This window comes from Lepidochelys olivacea (genome assembly GCF_965140295.1).
Source record: "Lepidochelys olivacea isolate rLepOli2 genome assembly, chromosome: 9".
Lineage (NCBI taxonomy): Eukaryota > Metazoa > Chordata > Testudines > Cheloniidae > Lepidochelys > Lepidochelys olivacea.
Genome location: NC_140419.1, coordinates 24,905,131 through 24,932,090, shown reverse-complemented (window position 1 = coordinate 24,932,090; position 26,960 = coordinate 24,905,131). Strand labels below are relative to the sequence as shown.

The window sequence follows — 26,960 nt, the reverse complement described above, 5'->3', positions numbered from 1 at the left end:
CTCAATCAGTGTTTTGAGACAGATTCCACTCTGCTACATCCTCACCACTATGGTGGTGCAAAGGAAACACAAACCACCTATGATTCCTTCTCATAGACTCATAGATATTAAGGTCAGAAGGGACCATTATGATCATGTAGTCTGACCTCCTGCACAATGCAGGCCACAGAATCTCACCCACCCACTCCTGCAATAAACCTCTCACCTATGTCTGAGCTACTGAAGTCCTCAAATCATGGTTTAAAGACTTCAGGGAGCAGAGAATCCTCCAGCAAGTGACCCGTGCCCCATGCTACTGAGGAAGGTGAAAAACCTCCAGGGCCTCTTCCAATTTACCCTGGAAGAAAACTCCTTCCCGTCCTCAAGTATGGTGATCAACTGAACCCTGAGCATATGGGCAAGATTCACCAGCCAGATACCCAGGAAAGAATTCTCTGTAGTCACTCAGATCCCACCCCATCTAACATCCGATCACAGGCCATTGGGCCTATTTGCCATGAATAGTTAAAAGATCAATTAATTGCCAAAATCATGTTATCCCATCATATCATCTCCTCCATAAACTGATCAAGTTTAATCTTGAAGCCAGATAGGTCTTTTGCCCCCACTTCTTCCCTTGGAAGGCTATTCCAGAACTTCACTCCTCTGATGGTTAGAAACCTTCATCTAATTTCAAGTCTAAACTTCCCAATGGCCAGTTTATTCCATTTGCTCTTGTGTCCACATTGGTACTGAGCTTAAATAATTCCTCTCCCTCTCTGGTATTTATCCCTCTGCTATATTTATAGAGAGCAGTTATATGTCCCCTCAGCCTTCTTTTGGTTAGGCTAAACAAGCCAAGCTCCTTGAGTCTCCTTTCATAAGACAGGTTTTCCATTCCTTGGATCATCCTAGTAGCCCTTCTCTGTACCTGTTCCAGTTTGAATTCATCTCTTTTAAACATGGGAGGAGTCTCCATTGAGTGTCGTATCAGTATATTTGGTTTCTGCTCTTCCTTCCCCAACCTTTGGCACAGGGATGGTTCAAGTGGGGAGAGGGAGTGATTGGTGTTGAAACCAACTGGTTATCCCCAGGTAGCATGTGGTCTCTTAGGCAATGTAACCAGCTTGTGGAAGTTACCCAGCCTTGGAGCAGAGAATCAAGGAGCTGTATCTGGTTCAAAAGTCTCAGCTTCTCTTTTAGCTGAGGCAGAGGCAGTCATGTTTCTGCTTTTCAGCTCTATCTGTGTCTCCCACAGCCCAGCATTGGGAGGCAAGCAATGAAATAGCCAGGGCTGCTTAGAGGAGCTGCTATGTAGCTGTAAATGGGAAGGAACGCTCCAGGCTCACACCAGAGCTACACCAGGGGCTGCAGGGGAGCTGGTAGGGCAGCTGGAATGGCAGTGACCCTATTTCCTCCATGTAGTGGCAGCTTATTCAATCACTTCAGTTTAAACTTGTAGGATGCAGCTCAGGGATCACATTTTCAGTTCATAATCAAATGCAGATTTTCTGTTCAAGACACAAGTCGGCCACAGGTTGGATACCCTGATGTAAACCAACTCAAAATAATCCTGCAGTAGAATTTTATCAATAGGAAAAATAAAAAATTCAGAGTATACCCTGTTTTTTAGGGCTGCAATTAATTGTTTTGACCTCAGTAGGCTGAAAGTTTTGTGAGGCCCTGTTCTTTTTGCTCCTTCAAATATTATAAAATGTTCTGTACATGTGGTGCTTAATGAGCAAGTAATTCTGTGTGAGGGATTCAAAAGCAATAATTTCTTGACTGATATATTTTCAGGGTCTCCCTGCCAGCTTTTAAGTTTATCAGATTTAGCATTATGACTACTTCTGATTTTTAGCAGAACAGACCCTACTCCTACCTGTAGACATTCCTTGTTATGCTCATGCCTGTAGCTTGAAAAAGTATTCTATGAACTACTGTAAAGTGGTACCTTTGTTAATAAATTTATAATTTAAGTATCTGACATATAAAGACAAACATGCTGTTTGTTTTAAAATGAAAACTGTTGCAATGAAAAGGACCTTTGTTTCACAAATGCATGAATGGGTTTACATGGTTAACTTCTGCCTGTGTTAATGGGTGTCACCCATGTGCATTGTGTTGCCCCTTTCAACTAATGAGGAAAGCGATGTGGTCTTTGGAGGCACTATATGCAATGTTAGGAGAGGTTTTCTTTTATTGACATCTTTAACCCAGTGTCTGTCTTTCTCCCCAGTCTTGCAACTGTCACTTCAATTAATGAATGTGATCTAGGATCTAAAACCCCTGAGTTAAGTGCGTAGGCTCCTTCTACAGTGAATGGAGAGGGGAAAGGTGCTTGAGAATGGGGAAAAAACAGTGAGTTGAGTGGGAGCTGCCTAACCTATCCAATAGCAGATGCCAAGGAGAGGGGTGGGTCCTATCCAATAGCAGATGCCAAGGAGAGGGGTGGGTCCTAAGCACTGCCTCTTTCAGGATGTTCCTGCCAAAGTCCAGGCTGATGGGAGGCAGAGGTGCCTGTCTCCACTGGGGATTCACAGCTGTGAACTCTCTCCTGGAGCAAGGTGATGGTGCATGCCTAGCTCCACACAAAATGGGTTGGTGGGAGAGGAGGTGGTGGGGAGTGCCCAGTGGTTAAGGCACTCTCCTGGGATGTGGAAGACTCCTTTGCCTTCTGAGGAGAAGGGATTTGAATGTGGCTCTCTCACCCCTTGAGTGCCATAACTATTGGACTATAGAGTCATTCTAATTCTCTTTCTCTGGCCCAATGCATGTTTATTTTTTTAAGTCTATAATACACAATGCAATAGCTTCAATTGGAGAGACTGAGACCCATGCTTGAATATCTCATAGTCCCTTTGTGAATCTAGCCCTACCATTTAAAACAAAAAAACAAACAAAGAAACCCCAGTTCAGTAAATACACAGTTGTTACAATCATGTTTTAGGGTGGCTTGCACCTATTATTTGGTTTTGGTACAAAAGCTATGCAAATTGATATGCTCTCAGTTCTGGCAAGTTGCCATTTTTACCCATCCCAGTGTGCGAAATGTGAGCATCTTTGCTTTAGGGTGTAAGCGCCAGGCAAACTGTAAGTATGCAAGGGATCACCATAAGTCTCTCAACATTTAATGCAAACAAAGAGTTTTTAAAATGTAAATGTTTATTATTTTGAACTCCCTTAATCTTTTTTAATCTATCTTGTTTGTAGGGCTATCATCATATCTGGAGGACCAAACTCTGTGTATGCGGAAGATGCACCTTGGTTTGACCCAGCAATATTTACAATAGGGAAACCGGTTCTTGGAATCTGCTACGGCATGCAGGTGCTAATCATGGATCTGTTTGTCTACAAATATTGTTTTAGGTCCAGGTCTTAATTCTGACACTCATCTAAGTCTTAACTACTAGAATAACTTTTTCATATGTAGCTTAAGTGTAATTAACAGGATAAATAAACCTTGCATGCAGAATTTCATTTTAGAAAAAGTGCAGATGATGGTAGTTTTGAAGATACTGAGTATATTATATACATACTCTTCTCTGGGCTCTGTCGTGAAAATAGGATAAGAAGTACTTATGTTCTCCCTTTCTAACTATGCTGACTTTGGATTCTACTATACATTTATCATGTTTTTAATAAGAAGTTGCATAGCGATTAACTTGTTTAGTTTAGCTGGTATTGAGGAATGCTCTTCTTCAAACAGTTGGAGTAGTTTGCTCATTTAAATAGCTCATCCCTTTGTTTTTGCATGTAGAACACTCCTTAGGATAGTTTTCAGGAGCAACTCTACTGATGGAAAAATAGATAAACAGATTTCATGTTTGTTTGAAACTAGAAATTGGGTTAGTTGATATTGTAGTAGAAACAATGTCTAATCTTAAAATCATTACCAATATGCTAGTCACTAATATTGCCAAATCAAGTGTGTTCTTCAAAATGGTTGATTACAGTTCTCACTGATTCTCAGAAAAAGCAATTAGCAAGAACAGGAAAAAAAGAATACCATATAATAGAAAATATACACTACAGAATATTTCTTCTTTAAGGCTGTTGTAACATTTCAGATCCGAAAGAACAGGAGTTCTGTATTTTATGTTTTTTATTATTCAGTGAGTCATAAAAATAAATCTTCGCATTTAGGCATTCAGTGTTGATCCTCCCCTTCCCTCCCCCCCACTACATTATAATTCACCTGTAATATGCATCCATTCTTTTATAGTGTCAGCTATTTATTACATGCCTTATATTTAGGCTTGGAAGGATTAGATTTAATTTTCATCAATGATGAATCAAAATTTACACCTCGGCAAAATACGAGGAATGCTCTTTGAGGACTTATTAGAGTCCACTGATAGTGATGCCAGAGCAGGAGGGCCATGTAGGTAGCTTTAACTTTTTAAATCTCAGTATCTACTGTCATTAGATAATTATTGTCTGACTGCTACGCCCCCACCATTTTGTCCTGCAATTTTGAAAATTAAATCTAAAAAATGCTTAAAACTAAATATCAATATTATCTGTTGAAATTATAAAAAAATAAAATAAGAATTTTATTCTGCCAAGCCTACTTATGTTCTTCTTACAGCCAGAATAGGAGTTGTTTAAACATTAAGTACCAAAAAGGTCTCACATTTATGTATGGCTCCTTGCTTTCAGAATTATTGGGACCTAGGATGCATAACTTTTGTCTGATCTGTTTTATGGTACACAAATGGCCGACTAGCCAATCAACAGAAGTGATACAGGCTGTATTATGATTTCATTTCAAGAAGTTAGGTGGGGAAGAAGCATAAATACATAGAAAGTATGTTCAGAAGTAAGTATTTATGTAGACATGATTATTCACAGAGGTCTGGGTTGAGACAACGTTACAATCTGCTCTCACACGTGCACATCTTCCATTGTCGTAAAAGAGAGCTAGGTGCATGTTTCTGAAGTCAGAATTTAGCCCAGAGTGCATACTAATGGAACTCCTGTTAGTTCTGAAATGTTGGTATAAATTGCATCTAGTATATGTGAAAATAGGCCTCTTGATTCTCTTCTGGCCAAGAGAATGCTACAGTGCAAAGAGAAGCCATATTGATTGGTTTGAAAGAACAAAAGGGCAAATAGAAGAATTGGTAGAATCCAAAGCCTGCCACTAAAGTTCTTGACTTAATAGCATTAATGGTGGCCTACTTAGTCAATTTATAATAGGAATGGTTCCAAGCTGTGCTGCCAGAAAGCCAGCAGAAGAGGAGATTGATCATTGAATAGTGAGAAATAATGAAGATTCTGACTGTATGATAGTAGTAACATTCTATAACTGGTATAAGAGTGACCTTTTCTGCAGGAGGTTTCAGTGACTAACGGTTGTCTTGGCCAGCAGGTTAAAGTTATAGGGAGAGCAAGGTGAATATATTAAATGGAAATTATGTTGGACAGTTGGAACTTATATTGTAAGGTAATTACAATGTTTCTGATTTGACAGATGATGAATAAGGTATTTGGAGGTACAGTGCACAAAAAAGATGTTAGAGAAGATGGAGTTTTCAGCATTACTCTGGATAACACGTGCTCACTGTTCAGGTATGCAGGCACTTCTAGCTACAAAAATGGTAGGGGAAATGCCATTCTAGAATTGAAAGCTAGTGACAGTATAGACATAGGCTAGATTTATATGGTAGAAAATGGAGTTTCACCCATGCTTATATGAAATTGCCCACCATTTGCTTATATAGCTATTGCAACTATGCATGTAAATTAGGCAGTTGTACATACAAATATTGAGGCAGTTAATGGCCCAATTAAGCACACATATTGGTATGCATATTTGTATGGAGAACTCCGGTCTCTGTCTTTTTAAAACAAGCAAACCCCTATGTGGTTTTCTTTTTAAAAAGAATAATCACCCTATACTTACATTTGCTGTAAAGGTAAGGGTTTTTTTTGCTATATTCTTCACCCTTGGATCTTTAAATGCATGTTACTTGAGAGTGCGCTGTATTGTTATAGTCTAAAACATTTTTAAAATGTTTAATTTAAACAAGGAATGCTTTATTGGTGTGGCACCATAAAGTGTGCCAGGGACCACAGCCTGGGAATTTTTGCATTAAGGCAAGTTCTACAGCTGTTGAAGCATTGTGTTGTACTGTAGGTCACTTTGGTATTAGCTAGCATCCATAGGTATCCAAGTTCCTGAAGACAGGTTTCAGAGTAGCAGCCGTGTTAGTCTGTATCCGCAAAAAGAAAAGGAGTACTTGTGGCACCTTAGAGACTAACAAATTTATTTGAGCATCTGATGAAGTGAGCTGTAGCTCACAAAAGCTTATGCTCAAATAAATTTGTTAGTCTCTAAGGTGCCATAAGTATTCCTTTTCTTTTTTCAAGTTCCTGAAAGCCATGGAAAAACTGAAACCATTAATGAGGACTTTAAACTTGGTTCTTAGTATTCTATAAAAGAAAATTTGATTCTCAGTATTGCCAGAGCACCTCTCTTTCAGCCCCTTGTAAGAATCCAATCAATTTACTGTACCAAAAGGTCCTAATTCCTGTGACTATTTCTTCTTCCAGAAGCATCATGGAGCTTCACACCCTATCCTGTAAAGTTTAAGGACCATCAGGACAAGTTTATCCTTATCACCTTTCCTAAATTCAGGCTTAAGGAAGCTTTGTTAATTAATTTTTTTTAAGCACTGCCCATTTCCCCCCCTTTATCCACAGAAGTCCAAGTAGAATAGGCTTGGATTCAAAAGAACCATCAGAACATGAGTCAATCTGAACTAAAATGTCTGTCAGCAAAAAGTTAAAATGGAAATTTGAAGTTGTATCAGAAAATCTGTGGTGTGCTAAAATTTTTAATATTTCGCAATTAACTATACAAATAAAGTTAGATGTTCTTGTTTGTACTTTCACTGATTCTGTTTTTATCCTGTGTTTAGGGGCCTTCAGAAGGAGGAGATTGTGCTGCTCACTCATGGTGATAGTGTCGATAAAGTAGCTGATGGGTTCAAAATCGTTTCACAATCTGGGAACATTGTAGCAGGTATGTATTCTATACAATTCTCACTTGTCTCTTGAATTTTTTTTTTTTTTAAAGGGAAGTTATCTGGTGAATTGTGGCACAGAATTTAAGTGTTGTAAAAATAAGCTTTTATGAAACTCAAGATTACATTTCTCTAATGTTTTAACCCAAACATTGCACCATTGTGCTAGTAAAGAAAAAGACTGAAACTGATGCAGAAATGACTTGTTTTATTTAAATGTTCAAGTTGAGAAATGTTAGAAAAGGCATCAGAGAAAAGTAAACTTGATTTCAAGAATTCTTTAGTTTTGATTATCAATTGTGTTTAATTAGTTTGCTCTAATTTACTATTTACTATTTTTACTATTTACTATTGTCATTTTTAACTTTTTTTAACGGAGTAAAAAGAATTGCAGTATTAAAAGAAATCTTTCAAATCTCTTGCATAGAAGGTCACAGGGGAAGTGTGTAGATGTAGGCCCTGAAAGTTAACTTAGAAAACGTACTTAAATTATTAACCCAGCTTGCAACTCACTGACTCAAACCACCTTTTCTGCAGCCAGCAGATTATAGGTTAGTCTTATGTTTACTGAGCCACTTTGTGAAATCTTAAGCCACTCATGTGACTCTTACTTTAAATCCTTGAGGAAAGGTCCAGGATAGAAACTGCTGAATTGTTGGAAGACCAGCGTTCTGTAGGCTGGTCTCCATTAACCACCAGTCAGGCACTGTGCTATATTTGATCTGTAGCACTGTCACCTGCAGGATGTGTAGGTAAATACAGTTTGAATAGTGAACCTACTATAGCCAGTAGTCAAGATTACTTTTCTGAAGTCCTTATTCAGCTTTTAAATAAAATTACAATTATGTAACTACTAAAAAGGAAACTGGCAAGTGTTATAGATTCTCATTATAAGAAACTCCAACCCACCCCCAAATTTTTGAAATCCTTTAAAACATTGTGTGGGCAAAGAAGAAAAAGTAGAACTTTCAAGCACATCCAAAAGTTCTTGTATAATGTTGGGGCCCTTGCCTAATCATAGTTGAGGTTAAGCAAAGTATTTGGTTTACAGCCAGTTTCCAAAGTGCTGTAAAATCTATATACTGTATAGAACTGCTTATACTGATATTACTTATTCCCATACAGGAAGGAGAATAAACCATACCATTGTAAGGCATCTTTTTTTAAAAAAAACTGGTATAATTGCATCCACACTAGGATTTGGTACCAATATAACTATTTGTTAGGGGTATAGGTTTTTTTAACTAGAATAGTAATACTGGTACAACTTTTAATTGTAGATGAGGCCTGAAATTTCTTTGAGGCTATCGTGTGGAAAGCATGACATTAACTACATTTCCTGGTTTCCTAGTATTTGTATTGTGTGGTTGAATATTTTTCCTGGTTCTCCAAGGTATCTGATTTTTGACAGCTAACTTCCATGTTTTGGAAGGGAACAAAGTACTGCTAAACAGTCTGAACTGTGCTTTAGTGAAGTTTTTTTTTGTTAGTGAATACACCAAAATGCAAGAGTAATACAAAAATCAGATCACTTTTGAACGTCACCCTTTTATAGCCATGCAATAAAGAATTATCCAGATCATCTACATACTATTATGTTATCGTAGTTGAGATGAGCTTCCTTTCAGCCTAATTGTATTAACAGCAAGACTGGCATTGTCTTAAGTGTGTGTGTGGGTTGGGGTGGTTAGGTGTTTTGTTTATAAGCTTTAATTTTATTGCCACAATCTTAGCTGGAAAACCTGATGACAGGAATTCAGGATGTAGTGCCACCAATTTTCTTCTATGATTCTGAGTTGTTCTGCTAATATCAGAACAAATAAAGAGCTTTTCATCTATAAATTGTGTTGTAGCCATCATTTTCCATACGATAGTCCAAAATACATTTCTAGTTCCATGGTGATGACAGATTCACTATGGCCCCATCCTGCAAACACTTATACGCAAACCTTTATCCAAGTACATAGTTTCAATGGAGTGACTCCATGCATAACTGTTTGCAGGATCAGGGCCTAAAAATGTATGAGTTAAGATAGATTCATAGCTTTTTTTTAAAAAAAAAAAACACCCACACACACCAGAAGGGACCACTATTATTTCTAGTCTAACCTCCTTATAACACTGATGAAGTAGGCAATTTAAATGGGAGAGATTTGAGAGGTATATGGAATATTTTTACAATATGTAATTACAGTCAAATTTGGTAAAGGAATTCGGCAAACACAAAATTATTTCAAATAATTCCTTTCCTTCAAAAGATTCTAGAAAACCTAATATTCTTATGAGTCGATTTTATAAAGTTTTCAATAAACTAAATTTTCTAATCCAAAAAAGCTCTTTTTTAAAGAAATACAAAAAAACCTCTAGAGAATTTTTTTGCATCTGTGCTTCATTAACCTTTTCACCTAGATTTTTCAAGTTTTTCTCAACAGCTAGGGTTCTTTATTCCAGGTATATTTCTGCTGAAGACAGATACAACTTTGATTCAAACACATCAAACTTTATACTGTAGGGTTTGAATAGCTGCTAGTATGGCTTCTAGTGAAACTTTGGAAATGATCCCTGTTTCAGTTTGTTTAGGGGTATTTTTCTGATAAGGTAATTAGATTAGAAGTCTGGTTGGGCCTAATTTTTAGGCTGGACCTGAACCAGACCCAACCCCACTCCACCTGAGCCTGAGATGGTAGAGTTGAGTTTTGACTCCTCCCCAGTCCTTCCCCCGCAAACCTGAGTCAGTGCCATGACTGCCTCCTGCCCATGTATTCTGCTCTTTTTCTGCCTGGGGTTGGCACAGTGGTGGCTGCGGACAGCTGCATGCACCAGCAGCGCACTCAGGCCGCAGATCACACAGCACAGTGAGGTGACAATGGCTAGCAGGAGCAAGGCATGCTGTAGCCACCCGACTGACCCCCACAGGCAGGAGGAGAGCCAACTCAACCCAAGCCCAACAGAGTCCAATTGTTTTCCAACCTAGATCTGACACTTTTAGTCGAGTCCCATTGACTTCAGAGCAGGTTGCAGGACTCTAAATTGTACTGTTTCAAAAGCAGTAATGACTAGTAGAGATGGAAAGAAAAAGTCTGTTCTTCTTCAGGTAGATGTGGCCATGTGTTCCATGTAGGTTTGTGTGCCCTGTACACTGGAGCTGGGGAACATTGCCTAACAGTACCTATAGGGGTGGCATTCATGCCCAGTGGCCGTAGCAAATCCCCCACACCTCCAGTCATATAAGGTCACCGCCGCTCTGAACCCTCACAGTTCCTTCGCACTGCCTGTGGCTAGAGTTGGAGCTTTGTGTGGGTCCTCACCTCACATTTCTGCTCTGTTTTCTGATAACTTTTCTGTATATAATAACAGCAGTACCTTAGGTTTAGTTTGTGTTAGTTTAGTAGAGTAGTTGGCTGCCTTGTGTGATGACCTCACCAGGGTTCATTCATTGTCTGTCATATAGGGGGGTCATCTGCAACAGCAGCCTCCAAACGAGGTTCTTGTCGTATCTTAGCGAGCGACACATTAAAGAGAGGTGTTCCATCTGCAAGTCATTCACCAAGGGGACTTAGGTGATGAGAGACTTGCAGCTGAAGCAGCACCTTCTGGAGCAGACCATGAGGCCCGCTTCGGCACAGAGGCCCTCATCTAATCAGCAGTCGTCTTCAGATCTGTTTATCCCCAAGAGAAAAAGGGTTGTTCACCCACTTGTGGTGTGGTGAGGAAGAGGTCCAGTAAAACAAGTTGGGATCATTCCAGGATTCAGGGAAACTCCGACTCCTCATCTAGGAGGAGTGCTGACCAGCACCATACTTCCTTCAGCACATGGGATGGAGCAGATCCATCCAACTGCTCCCCGGTACCATACCAAGAGCAGCAAAGGGCCCATACCGTGAATTCCGGTTCTGGCCATGAGGTGTCCTTTGAGTCTAGTACCAACAACATTGCTTCAGTGCCAACTCTTTCCATGCTGACAACATACCAGGTGGCATCATACATGGTTTACCTCTCAATTCCGGACCCTCTGCTGGTTCAGGAGTCCTCTGGTGCTTTGGCTTCTGCCAGCTTGTCCTGTGTTGTGCCCTTGGCACCTTCTGCCCATGTTACAGAGCCACCAGGTCTGTTGGCACCACAGCTCTTACCACCTGGGCAGCTGACTATCAAGTAGAGGCCAGGACTGGCATCGAAGGCGCCCTTGATGCTGGAACATCCTTCAGCGCCTTCTTTATCTTGGCAGCAGATCCCATCATCAAGTCTATTCCCGGCTTTGGTGTTGATGCCTCTCCTGGTACTAGGGAGGAATGTGTCTCATTTAGTACCACCGTTGCCGATTCCCCACTTTTCTTTGACACTGGTCCCACCACCTTACTGGGCTTCAGATGAATCCAATCAGCTGTTTGCCCCATCGGGGCTGGCTCCCATGTTGTTATCACAGAACCTCTAGGATTACTCAAGATCCAAGTTGGGGTTCTCTTAGAATCATAGAATATCAGGGTTGGAAGGGACCCCAGAAGGTCATCTAGTCCAACCCCCTGCTTGAAGCAGGACCAATTCCCAGTTAAATCATCCCAGCCAGGGCTTTGTCAAGCCTGACCTTAAAAACCTCTAAGGAAGGAGATTCTACCACCTCCCTAGGTAACGCATTCCAGTGTTTCACCACCCTCTTAGTGAAAAAGTTTTTCTTAATATCCAATCTAAACCTCCCCCACTGCAACTTGCGACCATTACTCCTCGTTCTGTCATCTGCTACCATTGAGAATAGTCTAGAGCCATCCTCTTTGGAACCCCCTTTCAGGTAGTTGAAAGCAGCTATCAAATCCCCCCTCATTCTTCTCTTCTGCAGGCTAAACAATCCCAGCTCCCTCAGCCTCTCCTCATAAGTCATGTGTTCCAGACCCCTAATCATTTTTGTTGCCCTTCGCTGGACTCTCTCCAATTTATCCACATCCTTCTTGTAGTGTGGGGCCCAAAACTGGACACAGTACTCCAGATGAGGCCTCACCAATGTCGAATAGAGGGGAACGATCACGTCCCTCGATCTGCTCGCTATGCCCCTACTTATACATCCCAAAATGCCATTGGCCTTCTTGGCAACAAGGGCACACTGCTGACTCATATCCAGCTTCTCGTCCACTGTCACCCCTAGGTCCTTTTCCGCAGAACTGTTGCCTAGCCATTCGGTCCCTAGTCTGTAGCTGTGCATTGGGTTCTTCCGTCCTAAGTGCAGGACCCTGCACTTATCCTTATTGAACCTCACCAGATTTCTTTTGGCCCAATCCTCCAATTTGTCTAGGTCCTTCTGTATCCTATCCCTCTTCCCTCTCCTTGTCAGATAGGAGCCAGAGGTTACCTTTGGATCATCACTGGTACCAAGATCAGCATCTGTCCTGCAATCGGTATGGGCTTTTGGCCCAGTGCCTATGGACACCAGTTTCTTATCTGTATGCCCAGTGGCCCCCTTGGAACCCTGGGACACTCCTTGATCCCTGAGGTCCCAATCCTCAACCTGCTCCATAACAAGATCACTGGTCCCAATGGTGGCTTCCACTCCCATACCATCTAAGCTGTGAGCGACCACTGAGTTAATTCTCCCTGGACTTGCTGGGCTCTTCTGACCAGATTCTGTGGTACAAGAACAGGTGTTGTCATTGGTGCAGCAGACCATCTCCTCGTCCTCCCCAGATGACTCCCATGTGAGAATCTTCCTCTCTCTTGGTGCCCGAGGACTTTAAGGCATACCAGGACCTCCTGATGCTGATGGTCACTACCTTGGGTATTCTGGCAGAACTCCTGCAGGAGAATATGCCTAAACTGCTGGATATTCTCCAACCATCAACTCCAGGAAGAGTAGCGCTCCCGATAAATGAGGCTCTCCTGGAGCCTGCAATGGCCCTCTGAATTACCCCAGCTTTGTTGACCCCTACAGCGAAGCATTTGGAGAAATGGTACTTCGTTCCTATGCAAGGGTTTGAGAGTTTCTACTCCCACCCAGCTCCTAACTGCCAGGTGGTGACTGCAGCAAGTGACAGAGCTTGGCAGGGAAGGTATAAGTCTACCCCAAAGGACAAAGAGTCCAAAAGGATGGATGTAATGGGAAGGAAGATTTATACCTCCTCTTCCCTGCAAATGCACATAAAGAACCAGCAGGCGTTCTCTAAATACGACTTTGTCAGTTGGGCAGCCATATCTAAGTTTGCGGACAAGCTGCTGGAATCCTCCAGGGAAGAATTTATGGCATTCGTTGCAGAAGGCCATATTTTGGCCAAGACCTTGTTGCAGTCAGCTCTGGACATGGCAGATGCTGCAGCCAGAATTATGGCATTAGCTGTGACCATAAGAAGACCTCATGGCTATGGAATTTCGGCATAGTGTCTGAACTGCTGCAGACCATTGAGGACTTACCATTTGGTGGTTGGGTTTTATTTTCAGAGAAGACCGACAAAACCTTGCACTCTTTTAAACACTCCCAAGCTACTTTGCATGCTTTGGAAGTATATACTCCAGCCACGAAGAGATGCCACTATGGCAGTCAGCAGCCTCAACAGCAATACTGCTCACAGCATTGTTTGGGTTTTTTTTGGCCCTTTGGCCCCGCCCTTTCTATGTGGCAGCAGGACTACTCCAGAGAGAGCCACAGATCTCAAAGGAGAAGGTCTTCTAGTTCTGGGCTTAACCAGATGTCCACTGCCCTCTTCCCCTCCCCTTCTCACTGCTCCAGAATCTAGCAAGTGCCCATTTTGACTTGTATGTCCAGGACAGTGATCCAATAGTAACTTCTCCTTCTCTGTCTCCCCTGTTTGCAGACAGGCTGGCCAACTTTTACTGTGTTTGGGACTTGTTTACAACAGAGAACTAAGACTTAAGCACCTTAAGATCAGGTTATGTCTCATAGTTCCTCTGTACCCTCCTACCTGATCCCTTTTTGGGGACCCCTCTCATGAAACACTGGTCCTCGAGCAGGGGGGAGCATGCTCCAACATGCTTTGTCAAGAGGCAATCAGGCTCTGGCAGTTTTGCACCAGGGAAAATATTACCCCCATGACTAATCACTTAGCGGATCACCTCGTCAGGAATTTGTTCCTGAATCACGAGTGGTCTCTGAAGCCGAGGGTCCTGCGGTCCTTCTTTGCAGTTTGAGGCATCCCGACAACCTGTTTGCCACAAGAGAAACGAGAAATGCCGTCTATTCTGCTCTCGAGGGAGTCTCATTCCGGGCTCCTTGACCGGCTGATCTTTTCACCTGATCTGAGAATCAGTACTCTTGTGTGCTTTTCCTCCAATTCCAATAATCCCACATGTCGTTCTCAAGCTGACACTGGACCATCAATGTTGCCAAGACAATGTTCGTTCTCCAACCTCCCCGTGTTATTAGTTTGGCCTCCCGTGTGCCTTCCTCTTCATCCTGGCCTCCTGAGTCAGCATCACAGTCAGTTTTTGCTTCCAGCTCTCAGCTCCTTGCATCTTACAGCATGGATGCTTCATGATTTGATGAGGAGGAGGAATGATGTTTGGAGGAGGTCTGGCAAGTCTTGCTCAACAGTAGGAAGCCTCCAGCCTGTTCAGCCAAGAGGAAACCATTCTTATTGTTGATCGTTAGCCCAGGGAGTTCAACCAACCCGGGCTTGTATCCAGGACATCTTAGAGTACCTGTTACCTTCAGTCTTCTGATCTTGTGCTTGGTTCTTTGAGAGTCCACCTGGTGGCAATATTGGCATTTCATCCACCTATCCATCAGAAGTCCGTTCAAACTCCACGGCAATGAGGTTCTTAAAAGGAGCCATTCATCTCTACTCACCGGTTAAAGAGCTGGATCCTCTGTGGGACCTTACTACACATGGGAGAGGTTATGGCCATGGGGTGCAAGTGCTGCACCTATAGGTACTATAAGGCAAAGTTCTCCGGCTCTGGTGTATGGGGAGCGTACACCCACATGAAATACACATCTGTATCACATCTCAAAGAACAACTGTTCTAGGTAGGTAACCATTTTCCCCTCACATTTTACACCACCTTTGGTGTCATGGTATAGTGATTGGAACTTTTAAATTGTTCCTTCTCTTTTGACTTTCTGCTTTCTTGGAGAAAACATAATCAAGCAGATGAAGTACGTAAGTCTCTTTAAAGCACAAAAATGTAGATTTGAGTCTGTAATTCTAATGATTTCAAGGAGAAAAATGGACTCCAGATATAGTTTAATCTCTGAGTTGTTTTAGGGAAATCCACCCATAAATATACCCACCCTCAAACATAAGGAGAACCTTACGTATAGTGGAATCCTGTTTATCCGGTCTAATTGGGACCGGGGCCAGATCAGATAACAAAAACTCTGGATAAACGGGAGAATGGGAAAATGAGATGCTGCAGTGCCATTTAGTGGTCACAGGAGTGATCATCTGCTTCTTTCCCTGGAGTCCTGGTGGCTCAGTAAATGCAGAGAGCTGGTTAAGGGAGGGTTGGATAAACAGGGTTCTACTGTAACTAGTGATCTACTGTTAATAGACAAAACCGAAGAGAGAAACTTAAAGAATAGCTGCCCACTTTGAAATCCCACCTAAAATCTCAAAGAACAAAGTTAACGAGGACAAAAAAATAACACCAGTACGTGGGAAAGGCAGTTCAGCAGCAGCAGTTCATGCTCTGTGGGGTTTTACCTCCTCCTAAGTATTGACACTTCATCCCAAATGTGGAAAGTGTAGAGTCTCAGTTCAGCAACACCTGCCAAATTACTGCTTAAATATCTTCATTGAGCAAAGGAACCGTGTCACAGAAATGTCTAAAACACATGAATTTTGTGTGTAAAAGGAAGTGTTAGGATGCTGTACAATCAACCTAATTCTAGTGACTATTGTTTTTAAAATATTTTGCTATGAATTAATCTGCCAGCTCAAACCAGAGTATTGAGGAGGACACAGTATACATTTTTACAATTATATATGGCCTTTTCATGTTGTTGTAATTTTTAATACTATATCTCTTTACATGAAGGTATAGCAAATGAATCTAAAAAACTGTATGGAGTTCAGTTCCACCCCGAAGTTGGCCTTACAGAGAATGGAAAAGTGATACTGCAGAATTTTCTCTATGATATTGCTGGATGCAGTGGTAACTTCACAGTAGAAAATAGACAACTTGCGTGTATTCAAGATATCAAAGAGAAAGTGGGTTCATCAAAAGTCCTGGTAAGTAGGTTTATAACAGGTTTTGCAACTTCCAGTCTTATGAATAAAACTGACACTTGTAGTTATGCTGATTACTTAAAAAAAATGAATTTTCATGCTTCAGGGTATAAACTGGGCTAGCAGTTTAGGAAGTTCATTCTCACATACTGCACAATTTGCCTAGTGCACTGTTTCACTTTTCATTTTCCTCCAAAGCATTGGGTATAGTGTGATATGTAGGTTATTGTTGCAGTGGTGTTGTAGCCATGTTGGTTCCAGGATGTTAGAGACACAAGGTAGGTGAGTTAATTATCTTTTATTGGACAACCGAACACCTTGTTCTGATCATGGTAATTCTTATATTCAGTCTGAGTTTTAAGCTAATGATCATTCTCCTAAAGATGTTTGGACACGTTTGATTTTTTTTTTCCCCCCTCTGGCCCTAACCTAGGTTTTACTCAGTGGAGGTGTGGACTCAACAGTGTGTACTGCTCTCCTGAATCGGGCTTTAAACCAAGACCAAATCATAGCTGTACACATAGATAATGGATTCATGCGCAAGAGGGAAAGTCAATCTGTGGAAGAGGCACTCAAAAAACTTGGAATTCAAGTCAAAGGTACTGTGTTTCATGTTACTTATACTTCATGTAAATGAGGGTAGTATGGCTAGTCTTCTAAAGGAAAATCCATAAGCTTACAATTAATCATAATCTTATTGTCTAATGAAACTGATGTGTGAAATTTTGAGAATTTAAATATCAAAAAGTAGTTGTTAGAAGCCCTGAAAATGTACTATAATTATTTAATATTTATATTAGGGTAGTCCCCAGAGATCCAAATCAGGACTGAGGCCACATTGTATAAAAACGCATAGGAAAACACAAGCCCAGAGCCAAATAATTTAAAATATAAGTTTAGATTTATAGATTCTAATTCACAGATGAGTGAAAAATGATGTCCTGAACTGAGAGATTAAACCATTTCACCAGTGGTACATATTGAGGAATTGTATGACAGTTGGCATCTGCCTCAACCATCAGTTCCTTTTTTTCCACTGGCAAATGAGTCAGTTGCCTTCAGAGGTTGCAGTTCCCTGTTCATATGAAGCATTTTTTCTTAGCTAGAGAACTGTGAGCTAAACTCTTCAATAAGTCTTAATTGTTTAACTTTGTAAGCCACTTTGCGTGTGGGATACCTTTCTGATTTCAATTTTTTTTTTCATAAACAAGTTTCTTTTTGAGGTGTGTGTTGTAACGATGGCTTCCGGGGAGCCTACTTATTTATTTTAACCTATTTTCAGAAAAGCTGGCTGGGAAGCACCCTAGGGGTTACAAGCAGTACATTGTGAGAGATCAGAAGGTATCCCTTTTGGCCAATAAGGTCTCAGCTTGTTTCTCCTCAGAGATGTGATGGGATCAGAGGAGACAAAATTAGGCAGTGAAGTACCACATCATTCATACTGTTTACATAAAGTCATGTAATTCATGAGTAGCTTTTGCATATTGATAAATCTGGCAATGAATACTATTTTGTCTAATGCTCAGATTGTCAAGGCATCTGGTAACATGGTATATGTTAGACAACACATTCAGTTAAGCTACCAGCAGTGAACAGTGCAAAGAGCTGCAACCTCTGTACCTTCCAACTCATCAAAAGGAAAACCTTACCCAATATAGGCTAAGCTCTGTCCATCCATAGTCGGTCGAATGTTTCACCAAGAGTAATTGTATGGTGGAATAGGTTAGTAAGGGAGGTGGATGAAATACCCTCACCTCAGATAATCCTTAAATGAGTGAGTGCTCGAGTAGCCCTGTAAAATGCAGAGTATCTGAAGATATGACCTCCAAGTGATCTTTTTCAAGTAATAGACTTATTTTCTGCAATCCTGTTTAGTATTATGCATTGGTTTTGTCAATACGTTTCTGTATTTTGTGCAGTGGTAAATGCAGCCCATTCATTCTACAATGGTACAACAACTCTGCCAATCTCTGATGAAGACAGAACTCCCCGAAAAAGAATTAGCAAGACTTTAAATATGACTACAAGTCCTGAGGAAAAAAGAAAAATTATTGGTGACACCTTTGTGAAGGTAATCGCTTTATAGTTATTTTAGCATTTAAAAGGGACACTGTCAATTAAATATTTTTTTAAATGCAGTCTTACTCCACTCGAGAGAGCCATTCTCAGGCAATGTATGCTTCAGGACATCAGCTATCATGTATATTTTGGTGTGTGGATGTTGGACATAGTGAGGATAGAACGTAGGACATCTTGCTCCAGAGCCCAAGTCTCTAACCCATAACTTCAAGCAGAATCTGTTAGCTGAAGCAGAATTAGGTTTGCCACTGATCATAGTCTGATGGTCACAAACAGCTGAGTAGATCTGCTAATTCTGTCCACTATGCAGCTTAGTGGCTGACTTGTGTATAAAGGCTAATATACATTACACAAGCTTTAAAAATAACATACTTTTACCAAGTGGCAAATGACTAAATTGATAGTTAATATCTTGGTTTTGGTGTGTTTCTAATCCTGCATCAACTTTCAGCCACTTTAACTTCTGTTTTATCATTAATGATTTAGGGAGGATGTGTACATGGCTAAGGAGCACTGTTACTATTAGTGTTAATTCAAGTATTTTTAAAAAATATTTATTTTTATTAATCATTCAGCTAAATACATAACAGACAAATGTGGGGCAGGATTTTTGGCTTCCCCTTTTCAGGAATAGAGTATTATCATGAGCAATCTTCTTCTTAATCAGTGTTGGTCTAAAGCAGAGGGGATTGCAATTCACTAACCCTTTAAGTATGTTTGCAACATGATTTTGGATCCCTCAGGATCAATGTAAACATTTATTTTTTCCCTCCGTATTATAGATTGCCAATGAGGTAATTGGAGAAATGAATCTGAAACCTGAAGAGGTCTTTCTTGCTCAGGGAACCCTAAGACCTGATCTTATTGAAAGTGCTTCCCTTGTTGCAAGTGGCAAAGCTGAAGTAATCAAAACGCATCACAATGACACAGAGCTGATCAGAAAGCTGAGAGAAGAGGTAAATAAAAATGAGAGTATCACATTTATTTTATTTTTGGTGTAACCCAAATCTGAAGTTAAATGTGAAAAAACAAATAGTATGTATACCTTCCTATCAATATAACTGTTGACACTAGGGAGGCTTTGTACAAAGCCCAGTGTGATGGGGCCCTATTTTGGTCAGGGCCTCTAGGTGTTACTGTAAAAAATATATATATTTATATATATATAAAAATGGGTGTAATTAATTTACTCTTCATCTTTCTAGATTCATGGTTCTCTTAAAGTAATTTTGGTGGGTTGAGTATTTGTGTAATACTGAATAGTTAGGAAAATATTCATAAATTGTCAATTTGATGAATTTCAGCATGAATGATTTTGTTCAAAAATTCATATCAGAAATTTTGCTTTTCATCATTCTCCCATTTTAAAAACTGTTTCCCAATAAGAAAGCAGAAACAATACCATGTGTTTTAGGGGGAAAACTAGTTTGTATAGGCTTCCCAAACAACCTGGATCTATCCCGCCTGCAAGTCGCTAATCAGTAGCCTGCCTGCATTCCCAGAGTTCAGCACACTAACTTTCCAACAAGATCTGGATACTCTCTAAGGGAGCCTTGACCCAAACCTGTGAATCCAACCCTTACCTTTCTTGGCTTGTGAGAGAGAGTCATGGGCAATTGGTGCCATTCAGGCCTGAAACAGCCAACCCCTCATTCAAGAAGGAATCTTCCCTTCTTCTTCAAACACAATAATTCAAACAACTCTGAAGAAACTCAGCCTGATTCTAGCGCAACTACAGCCAAGTGTCAAACCTTCCATTCTTGAGCAAGCTCATAAAGAAGCTAGCCGAAAGCCACTACTGGTTTATCTAATTGAAGCTATTATCCTAGACTAGCACAGTCTGGATTCAGGCCAGGACATGGAACTGAAACCGCTTTAGTAGTACTGATGGATGATCTGTTGTCAGTGGATAGAACGTAGACATCCATTTTAATCCTCCTGGACTTCTCTGAAGCACTTGACAATGTCAACCATAAGATAGTGTTCTTGTGCCTGAGAGTGGTAGGAGGGATCCAGGGTAATACACTAAAATGCTTGAATCCTTTCTGGAGGGACTTATCCAACAAGTAGTGATGGGAAACTGTACCTCCACTAATGAGACCCCTCACTTGTGGAGTCCACAAAGATAAGTTATCTTTCACTGGTCCTGTACAACATCTACATGCACCTACTAGGTGAGCTGGTCAGACCACATGGATTAAGTGCCAAAAATATGCAGATGATACACAGCTTTACCTATTCTTCACCACATATGACTACAACTCTACCATCAAGATGGCTCAGGGCTTGGATGAAATTAGCCCATGGATGAAGAACAGCTGGTTGAAGCTGAACCTGAGCAAGATAGAGATGATGCTGGTCGGCAGAGGAAAGCATTCGGAATAGTTTCAACCACAGTGCAGTCTCCTTTGGTTGAAGAGACACACTCAAAATTTGTCAATTCAGTCCATGGCTTAGGAGTGCTCCTGGATTCCTTATTGACACTAAGCGCACACACAGCAGCATATTAGAGTAATGCTTAATACCAACTCTTGTTGGCTAGGAGACTCCATCCCATTCTGGCAAGTAGTGACCTGCCCTTGGTTACTCATGCCTTCGTAACCGCCCAGCTGTACTATAGCGATGCAGTATACCTGGGCATGAAGCATTCAGTGCTTAGGAAACTTCAACTGACACAAAACATTACAGCACATCTCTGCAAAAACTGGCTGCCATGAATGCATCACAGCTTAACGCTTGAATGCATCACATGCATAACGCTTCCTACGCAGTAGAACCTCAGCGTTACAAACACTTCAGAAATGGAGGTTGTTCGTAACTCTGATAACTGAACAAAATGTTATGGTGGTTCTTTCAAAAGTTTACAAATGAACATTGATTTAATACAGCTTTGAAACTTTACTATGCAGAAGAAAAATGCTGCTTTCCCTTTATTTTTTGTAGTAGTTTATGTTTAACACAGTACTGTACTGTATTTGATTTTTTTTGTTCTTTTTTTATTTTTGGTCTCTGCTGCTGCCTGATTTTGTACTTCTGGTTCCAAATGAGGTGTGTGGTTGACTGGTCAATTCATAACTCTGGTGTTTCTAACCCTGAGGTTCTACTGTACTGGCTTCTCATAGAATATTGAATCAAGTTCAAGATCTTGGTACTTCACAAGATTCTTGATGGCCCGAACCCAGGATATCAAAAGATCTTCTAAAACTCTAGGATGAAGACCATGCTTAACAAGTTCACTTCTCTGTTGCAATGGAGTTTTCTTTCATATTTGAGCTTTACCCTTAAGGTAGAGACAGCTTTCTCAAGGCCTCACCCGAAACTGTAGAATGAATTCCCACAGGAACTCAGCACCATCACAAACCTCATCACCTTCCACTCCACATACAAGGAGCACTTCTTTAACCTTGCCTTCCTTAACATAAACATATAGTAATGTGTGTGCGCATGCACATGCCCTTATTTATATTTTTTAAAACTATTAAAACAAGACACTCCACTTATTAACCTAATTTCCTTCTTTGACAGGGTTACTGGCCTACTGGGGAAGCAGTAGATGTGATCGATCTTGATTTTAGTAAGGCTTTTGACACAGTCCCACATGACAGTTTTCTAAACAAACTAGGGAAATGTGGTCTAGATTAAATTACGGTAAATTTGGTGCACAACTGATTGAAAGACTGTACTCAAAGAGTAATTACCAGTCATTTGCTCTCGAACTGTGAGGGCATATCTAATGGGGTCCTGCAGGGGTCAGTCTTGGGTCTGGTACTAAATATTTTTATTTATGACTTGGATAATGGAGTGGAGAGTACACTTATAAAATTTGCAGATGACACCAAGCTGGGTGGGGTTGCTAGCGCTTTGGAGGACACAGCATTCAGATGTTCTTGACAAAATGGAGAATTGGTTTGAATTCAACAAGATGAAATTAAATAAAGACAAGTTCAAAGTACTTATGTTGGAAAAGTCAAATGCACAGCTACAAAACTGGCTAGGTGGCAGCACTGCTAAAAAGGATCTTGGAGGTTATAGTGAATCAAAAATTGAATGAGTCATCAATGTGATGCAGTTGTGAAAAAGGCTAATATTCTGGGATGTGCTATCAGGACTGTTATGTCTAAAACATGGGAAGTAATTGTCCCACTCTACTAAGCACTGGTGTGGCTTCAGCTGGAGTACTGTTTCCAGTTCTGGGCACCACATTTTAAGAAAAAATTGGAGAAAAACCAGAGGAGAGCAGCAAAAATGATACTAGGTTTAGAAAACCTGATCTATAATATAAGGTTAAAAGAAAGTTAAGGGCTGTTATAAAGAGGCTAGTGAGCAATTGTTCTCCATGTCTGCAGAAGGTAGAGCAAGAAGTAATGGGCTTAATCCGCAGCAAAGGAGATTTAGGTGAGATATTTGGAAAAACTTTTTAACTATAAGGGCAGTTAAGCTCTGGAATAGGCTTCCAAGGGAGGTTGTGGAATCCATGTCATTGGAAACTTTTAAAAGGCTGGACAGACAGCAGCTTTTAAAAGGCTGGACAGACAGCTGTCAGGGATGGTCTCCATTTACGTGGTCCTGCCACAGCACAGAGGGCTGAACTTGGTAATTTCTCATAGTCCCTTCCAGCTCTATATTTCTGTTGATTCCATACTCTTCTCCACCTGGGCAAAGGATAAGAGAACGAACACATGACAGATGTTAGTCATGTTGCTTAATGCATGACTGGAAGGTTCTTAGATACTATAGTGATAAATGCAATATAAGAACTATAGAGAATAGGTGACTGACCACACCACACATATAGTAAATAGTTGATGTGACTGGCCCATAACCTGAAATTTTGTCCGGAGTCTTTGGTGACTAATGAATGTATTTGAAGACTTCTGGGTTGGCTTGTGGATGATTGAACTGAAAAAGCGGCTAAATTTGTATGGCTTATTCACAACAAATAATTTAACCAGCTTTGACCAGAGGCATATCAACTCTAGCAGCTGATGGAACAGTTCTGGGTTTTTTTCCTATCTTTGAAGCTAAATGTGTGGTGAAGATTCATTCTCATCCAATTTTCCCTCTATTAAGCATTTTCTCAAAGCAATGTTCATATGCACTCCTTCCTTTCTGCTTCAGGTATTAGTCCCCAGTACTGGCACTTTTCACAGGACTAATTTGATTAAAACAACATTATCTGTCAACAGATGGTTGGAGTTATTACTAAGGTGCTATTTGAACATGGCAACTTGAATGTAAATTACTTTATTTTCTATGTAGGGTAGAGTAATAGAGCCACTGAAGGACTTCCACAAGGATGAAGTAAGAGTGCTAGGGAGAGAACTTGGTCTCCCAGAAGAACTGGTCTCAAGGCATCCATTCCCAGGTATGGGAGTTAGGGTTAGTGTAATTCATTAAAGTCAAGGACTACAAATGTCTTTAATGTTTTTATTCTAATCCTCAGAATAAGTTTTATATTTGAATATAGGAAAAATTCACCTCTACAATGTAGGGATGTAAAATGTTAACTGGTTACCTGATGAGCATTAGTCTTACCAGTTAACTCACCTTAACCATTAACCCCTGGGCTGGCCAGCCCCCCATTAAATCATGCATTAATCCCCAGCTGCACCACCTGGACGCAGCGGCACAAGCTGCGCCTGCTGGCCAGCCCTTTAATTAGTTAACTGTTGAAACAAAATATTCTTTAATCGTTTACACGGTTAATTTTTTAAACAGTATTTATGTCCCTACTACAGTGTTGAGAAAGTAACTTGGTATATCTACCATGGCTTTATATTCAAGCAAATTTTATATTTTCTAGAGATGAAGCACCCCTTATAAGAGAGCCACTGTGCTGTTTATAGTGATAAAAGAAATATTAGTCCAGTAGCTTTTTTTAATATGCTTTCTCTTTCAGCTCCATAGGCCAAAAACTCTATTAACAGTGAGATCTAACTGAATATTATTTGCACAGTCCAGCTTGGAACACTAATATAAGTCATTCCTTCCCAAGAGCAATTTATCTTTTGTAGAAATGAGGGACTGTAAGAGATAGCAACAGTTCTTGACCAGACAGCCTCAGAATTGTATTGTATTTTAGAAAACCGAACCCTCCTAACAGGGATGTCATTGTTTTTAAAAAATGCAAGGAACAAAAGTAGTCCTATAGTTCTTGCCGTAGGTAGTAGCTGGCAGGTGCCACAAATTAGCCTAGTAGCTGGCAGTTTGCACAGACCAGCCTATTAGTAGCACAGGCACTGTATAAAATTATGAATTAGTTTAGGAGTACCACTGTCCTTTTATTAGAAGAGTTGTCAATAGGACACTTCAAGCCAAATTACAAGCAATTTTGTGTTAATCAGCTTTCAAGGCAGTTCCACTGTCAGCATTATTCAGTGATGTGTTCAGCTTGTAATTGTAATGTTTTTGTCAAATCTCCACAACTTTTGCATATACATTGTATAACAGGAGGCAGCAGTGGCAACTGTCTCCTTATTGCTGTAATCACAATCCTTTCTCTCTCTTGCTCGCAAAATGTCAGAGGCACTAACCACTGCCTGACACAACCATACAATTTAGGATGTAGGTAAATGATGTCTGAGTGTACAAGTTAAGTAACGAAAGTGCTGCTTCAGAATAGATTTTGTATATTGTACAATCTTGGTCGAAATGTTGTTAAGCTAACTAATACTGTAAAGTGAACAAACTATAGTTAGTGATAAAGCTGTATCTTTTGAGATTCTTATAATACATATTAAATGTGACTGTTCACTTGCACATTCTTTACTGTAATGCTGTTCTAACTTTGCATTTCAGGTCCTGGCCTAGCAATCAGAGTAATATGTGCTGAAGAACCTTATGTGTGCAAAGACTTCCCTGAAACTAACAACATTTTGAAAATAGTAGCAGATTTTTCTGCAAGTGTTAAAAAGGTAATTAAATATTATTGGAATTAAAGGTGGGTTTCACGGGAACCAATAACATGAAAGAAATATGAAAACTAATTCTTTGGTGAATTACCGGTGAGATTTATAGTATATTAAAATGTACCTGTTACAAATAGTATTGCTGCTTGGTTTGAAAGCTGTTGTTTGGTACTTCATTTGTGTGAACTTGAAGATTTTCTGTGTAGTCAGATAGCATTATTGGTGCTATAACAAAACTGCATTTAAATGTTTAATGTCTTTTAGAAAAAGAAAAGTTGATTATGTACTACTCTACAGCAGCAGAATGAGTTGTTTAGCTAGAACAATCTAAAAATTACTATGCTAAGAGGACTTTTGAGACTGTTTCCAGCCATATAGTATTGGCAGAAAATAGCTGTTGCTCCTCAAAATAATTGTAATCTTCTAGGTTTGCCTGCATGAAGTGTCATTGGGCAGCTAGATCATAATGTGAGAAATAAGGGTCTGATATACTTGTGAGATGTCATAAGCAGGAATTCTGAGAACCCAAGTAAATTAGTAGTGCATCATTTCCCTCTGTTTGCAGCCATTACCTTAATGATAACCTCAGCTGCATCTACTGTCTAGCTGAAAAAGGCTACAGATTAGCTATCAGGAGTTGCACTAAGAGCAATGTGTTCATCACACCTTCCCATAAGTTGCTGAAGAATTACCTGAGCATGTGATACTCCTGATCACCAGTGTAAGTGGAGTCCCAAGGTTATATACAGATCTGCTTTTGTTATGAGGATGCTGTTGTCTTGTGCATCTGGAAGAAATAGCATAAATAGAAACTTCAGTGAATGATACCTTTAGAGGAGGGGTGAACAAACTACAGCCCGCGGGCCACATCTGGCCTGCAAGACTGTCCTGCCCAGCCCCTGAGCCCCCGGCCCCTCCCCTGATGTTCCCCCTCCCCCATAGAGATGCCACCGCGCGGGCAGCACGTCTTGCACCCGCCCACCTCCCAGACTTTCAAATAAGCCTGTTCTGCCGCTCTGAGCAGGGTAAGGGGACGGGGGAGGGCAGGAGGTCCCAGGGACCAGTCAGGGAACAGGGGGTGGTTGGATGGGGCAGAGGGTTCGGGGGGGGGGGCAGATAAGGGATGGGGTCCTGGGGGAGCAGTTTGGGACGGGGGTCCTGGAAGGGGGCGGTTGGGACAAGGAGTGGGGGAGGGATGGATGGGTTGGAGGTCTTAGGGGGCCTGTCAGGGAGCGGGGCTGTGGATAGGGGTCGGGGAAGTCAGGGGACAGGGAGCAGGGGCAGTTGGGTAGGGTGTGGGGTCCTGGGGGGGGGGCGGTCAGGGGACAAGCAGCAGGGGGAGTTGGATGGGTAGGAGGTTCTGAGGGGGGCAGTCGGGGCGGGAAGTGGGAGGGAACGGATAGGGGGCGGGGGCCAGGCTGTTTGGGGAGGCACAGCCTTCCCCACCCGGCCCTCCATACCCTTTCGCAACCCCGATGTGACCCTCAGGCCAAAAAGTTTGCCCACCCCTGCTTTAGAGAGCAAACCTAGAAAGAAAAGTAAGTCAGTCTGTTACTTCTGGAGAGCTAAGTATCAGGGGGAAGCCATGTTAGTCTGTATCCACAAAAACAACAAGGAGTCCGGTGGCACCTTAAAGACTAACAGATTTCATAGAATCATTATTATGAGCATAAGCTTTTTGTGGGTAAAAACCCCACTTCTTGTTCTAGAGAGCCGTGACTCAAACCTGCTAAGCGTGTATGCATTCTGGTTACCAGAACAGAGACTTATAGATTGTACTGTTCCTCATAATGCTTGAA

General features: G+C 41.0%; 1 protein-coding gene across 2 annotated transcripts in view; it reads left to right on the top strand.

The window, feature by feature from the left end:
• The window catches only part of GMPS (guanine monophosphate synthase), a 62,721-nt gene that overhangs the window by 18,122 nt on the left and 17,639 nt on the right, over positions 1-26,960 (top strand). For both annotated transcript variants that reach the window (XM_084639305.1, XM_084639304.1), the window contains exons 3-11: positions 3,193-3,307; positions 5,456-5,553; positions 6,906-7,009; positions 15,984-16,177; positions 16,608-16,773; positions 18,094-18,245; positions 19,036-19,209; positions 23,513-23,618; positions 25,052-25,167. In XM_084639305.1, coding sequence (XP_084495431.1) covers positions 3,193-3,307; positions 5,456-5,553; positions 6,906-7,009; positions 15,984-16,177; positions 16,608-16,773; positions 18,094-18,245; positions 19,036-19,209; positions 23,513-23,618; positions 25,052-25,167 — 1,225 coding nt within the window. The remainder of the gene's footprint in view (positions 1-3,192; positions 3,308-5,455; positions 5,554-6,905; positions 7,010-15,983; positions 16,178-16,607; positions 16,774-18,093; positions 18,246-19,035; positions 19,210-23,512; positions 23,619-25,051; positions 25,168-26,960) is intronic.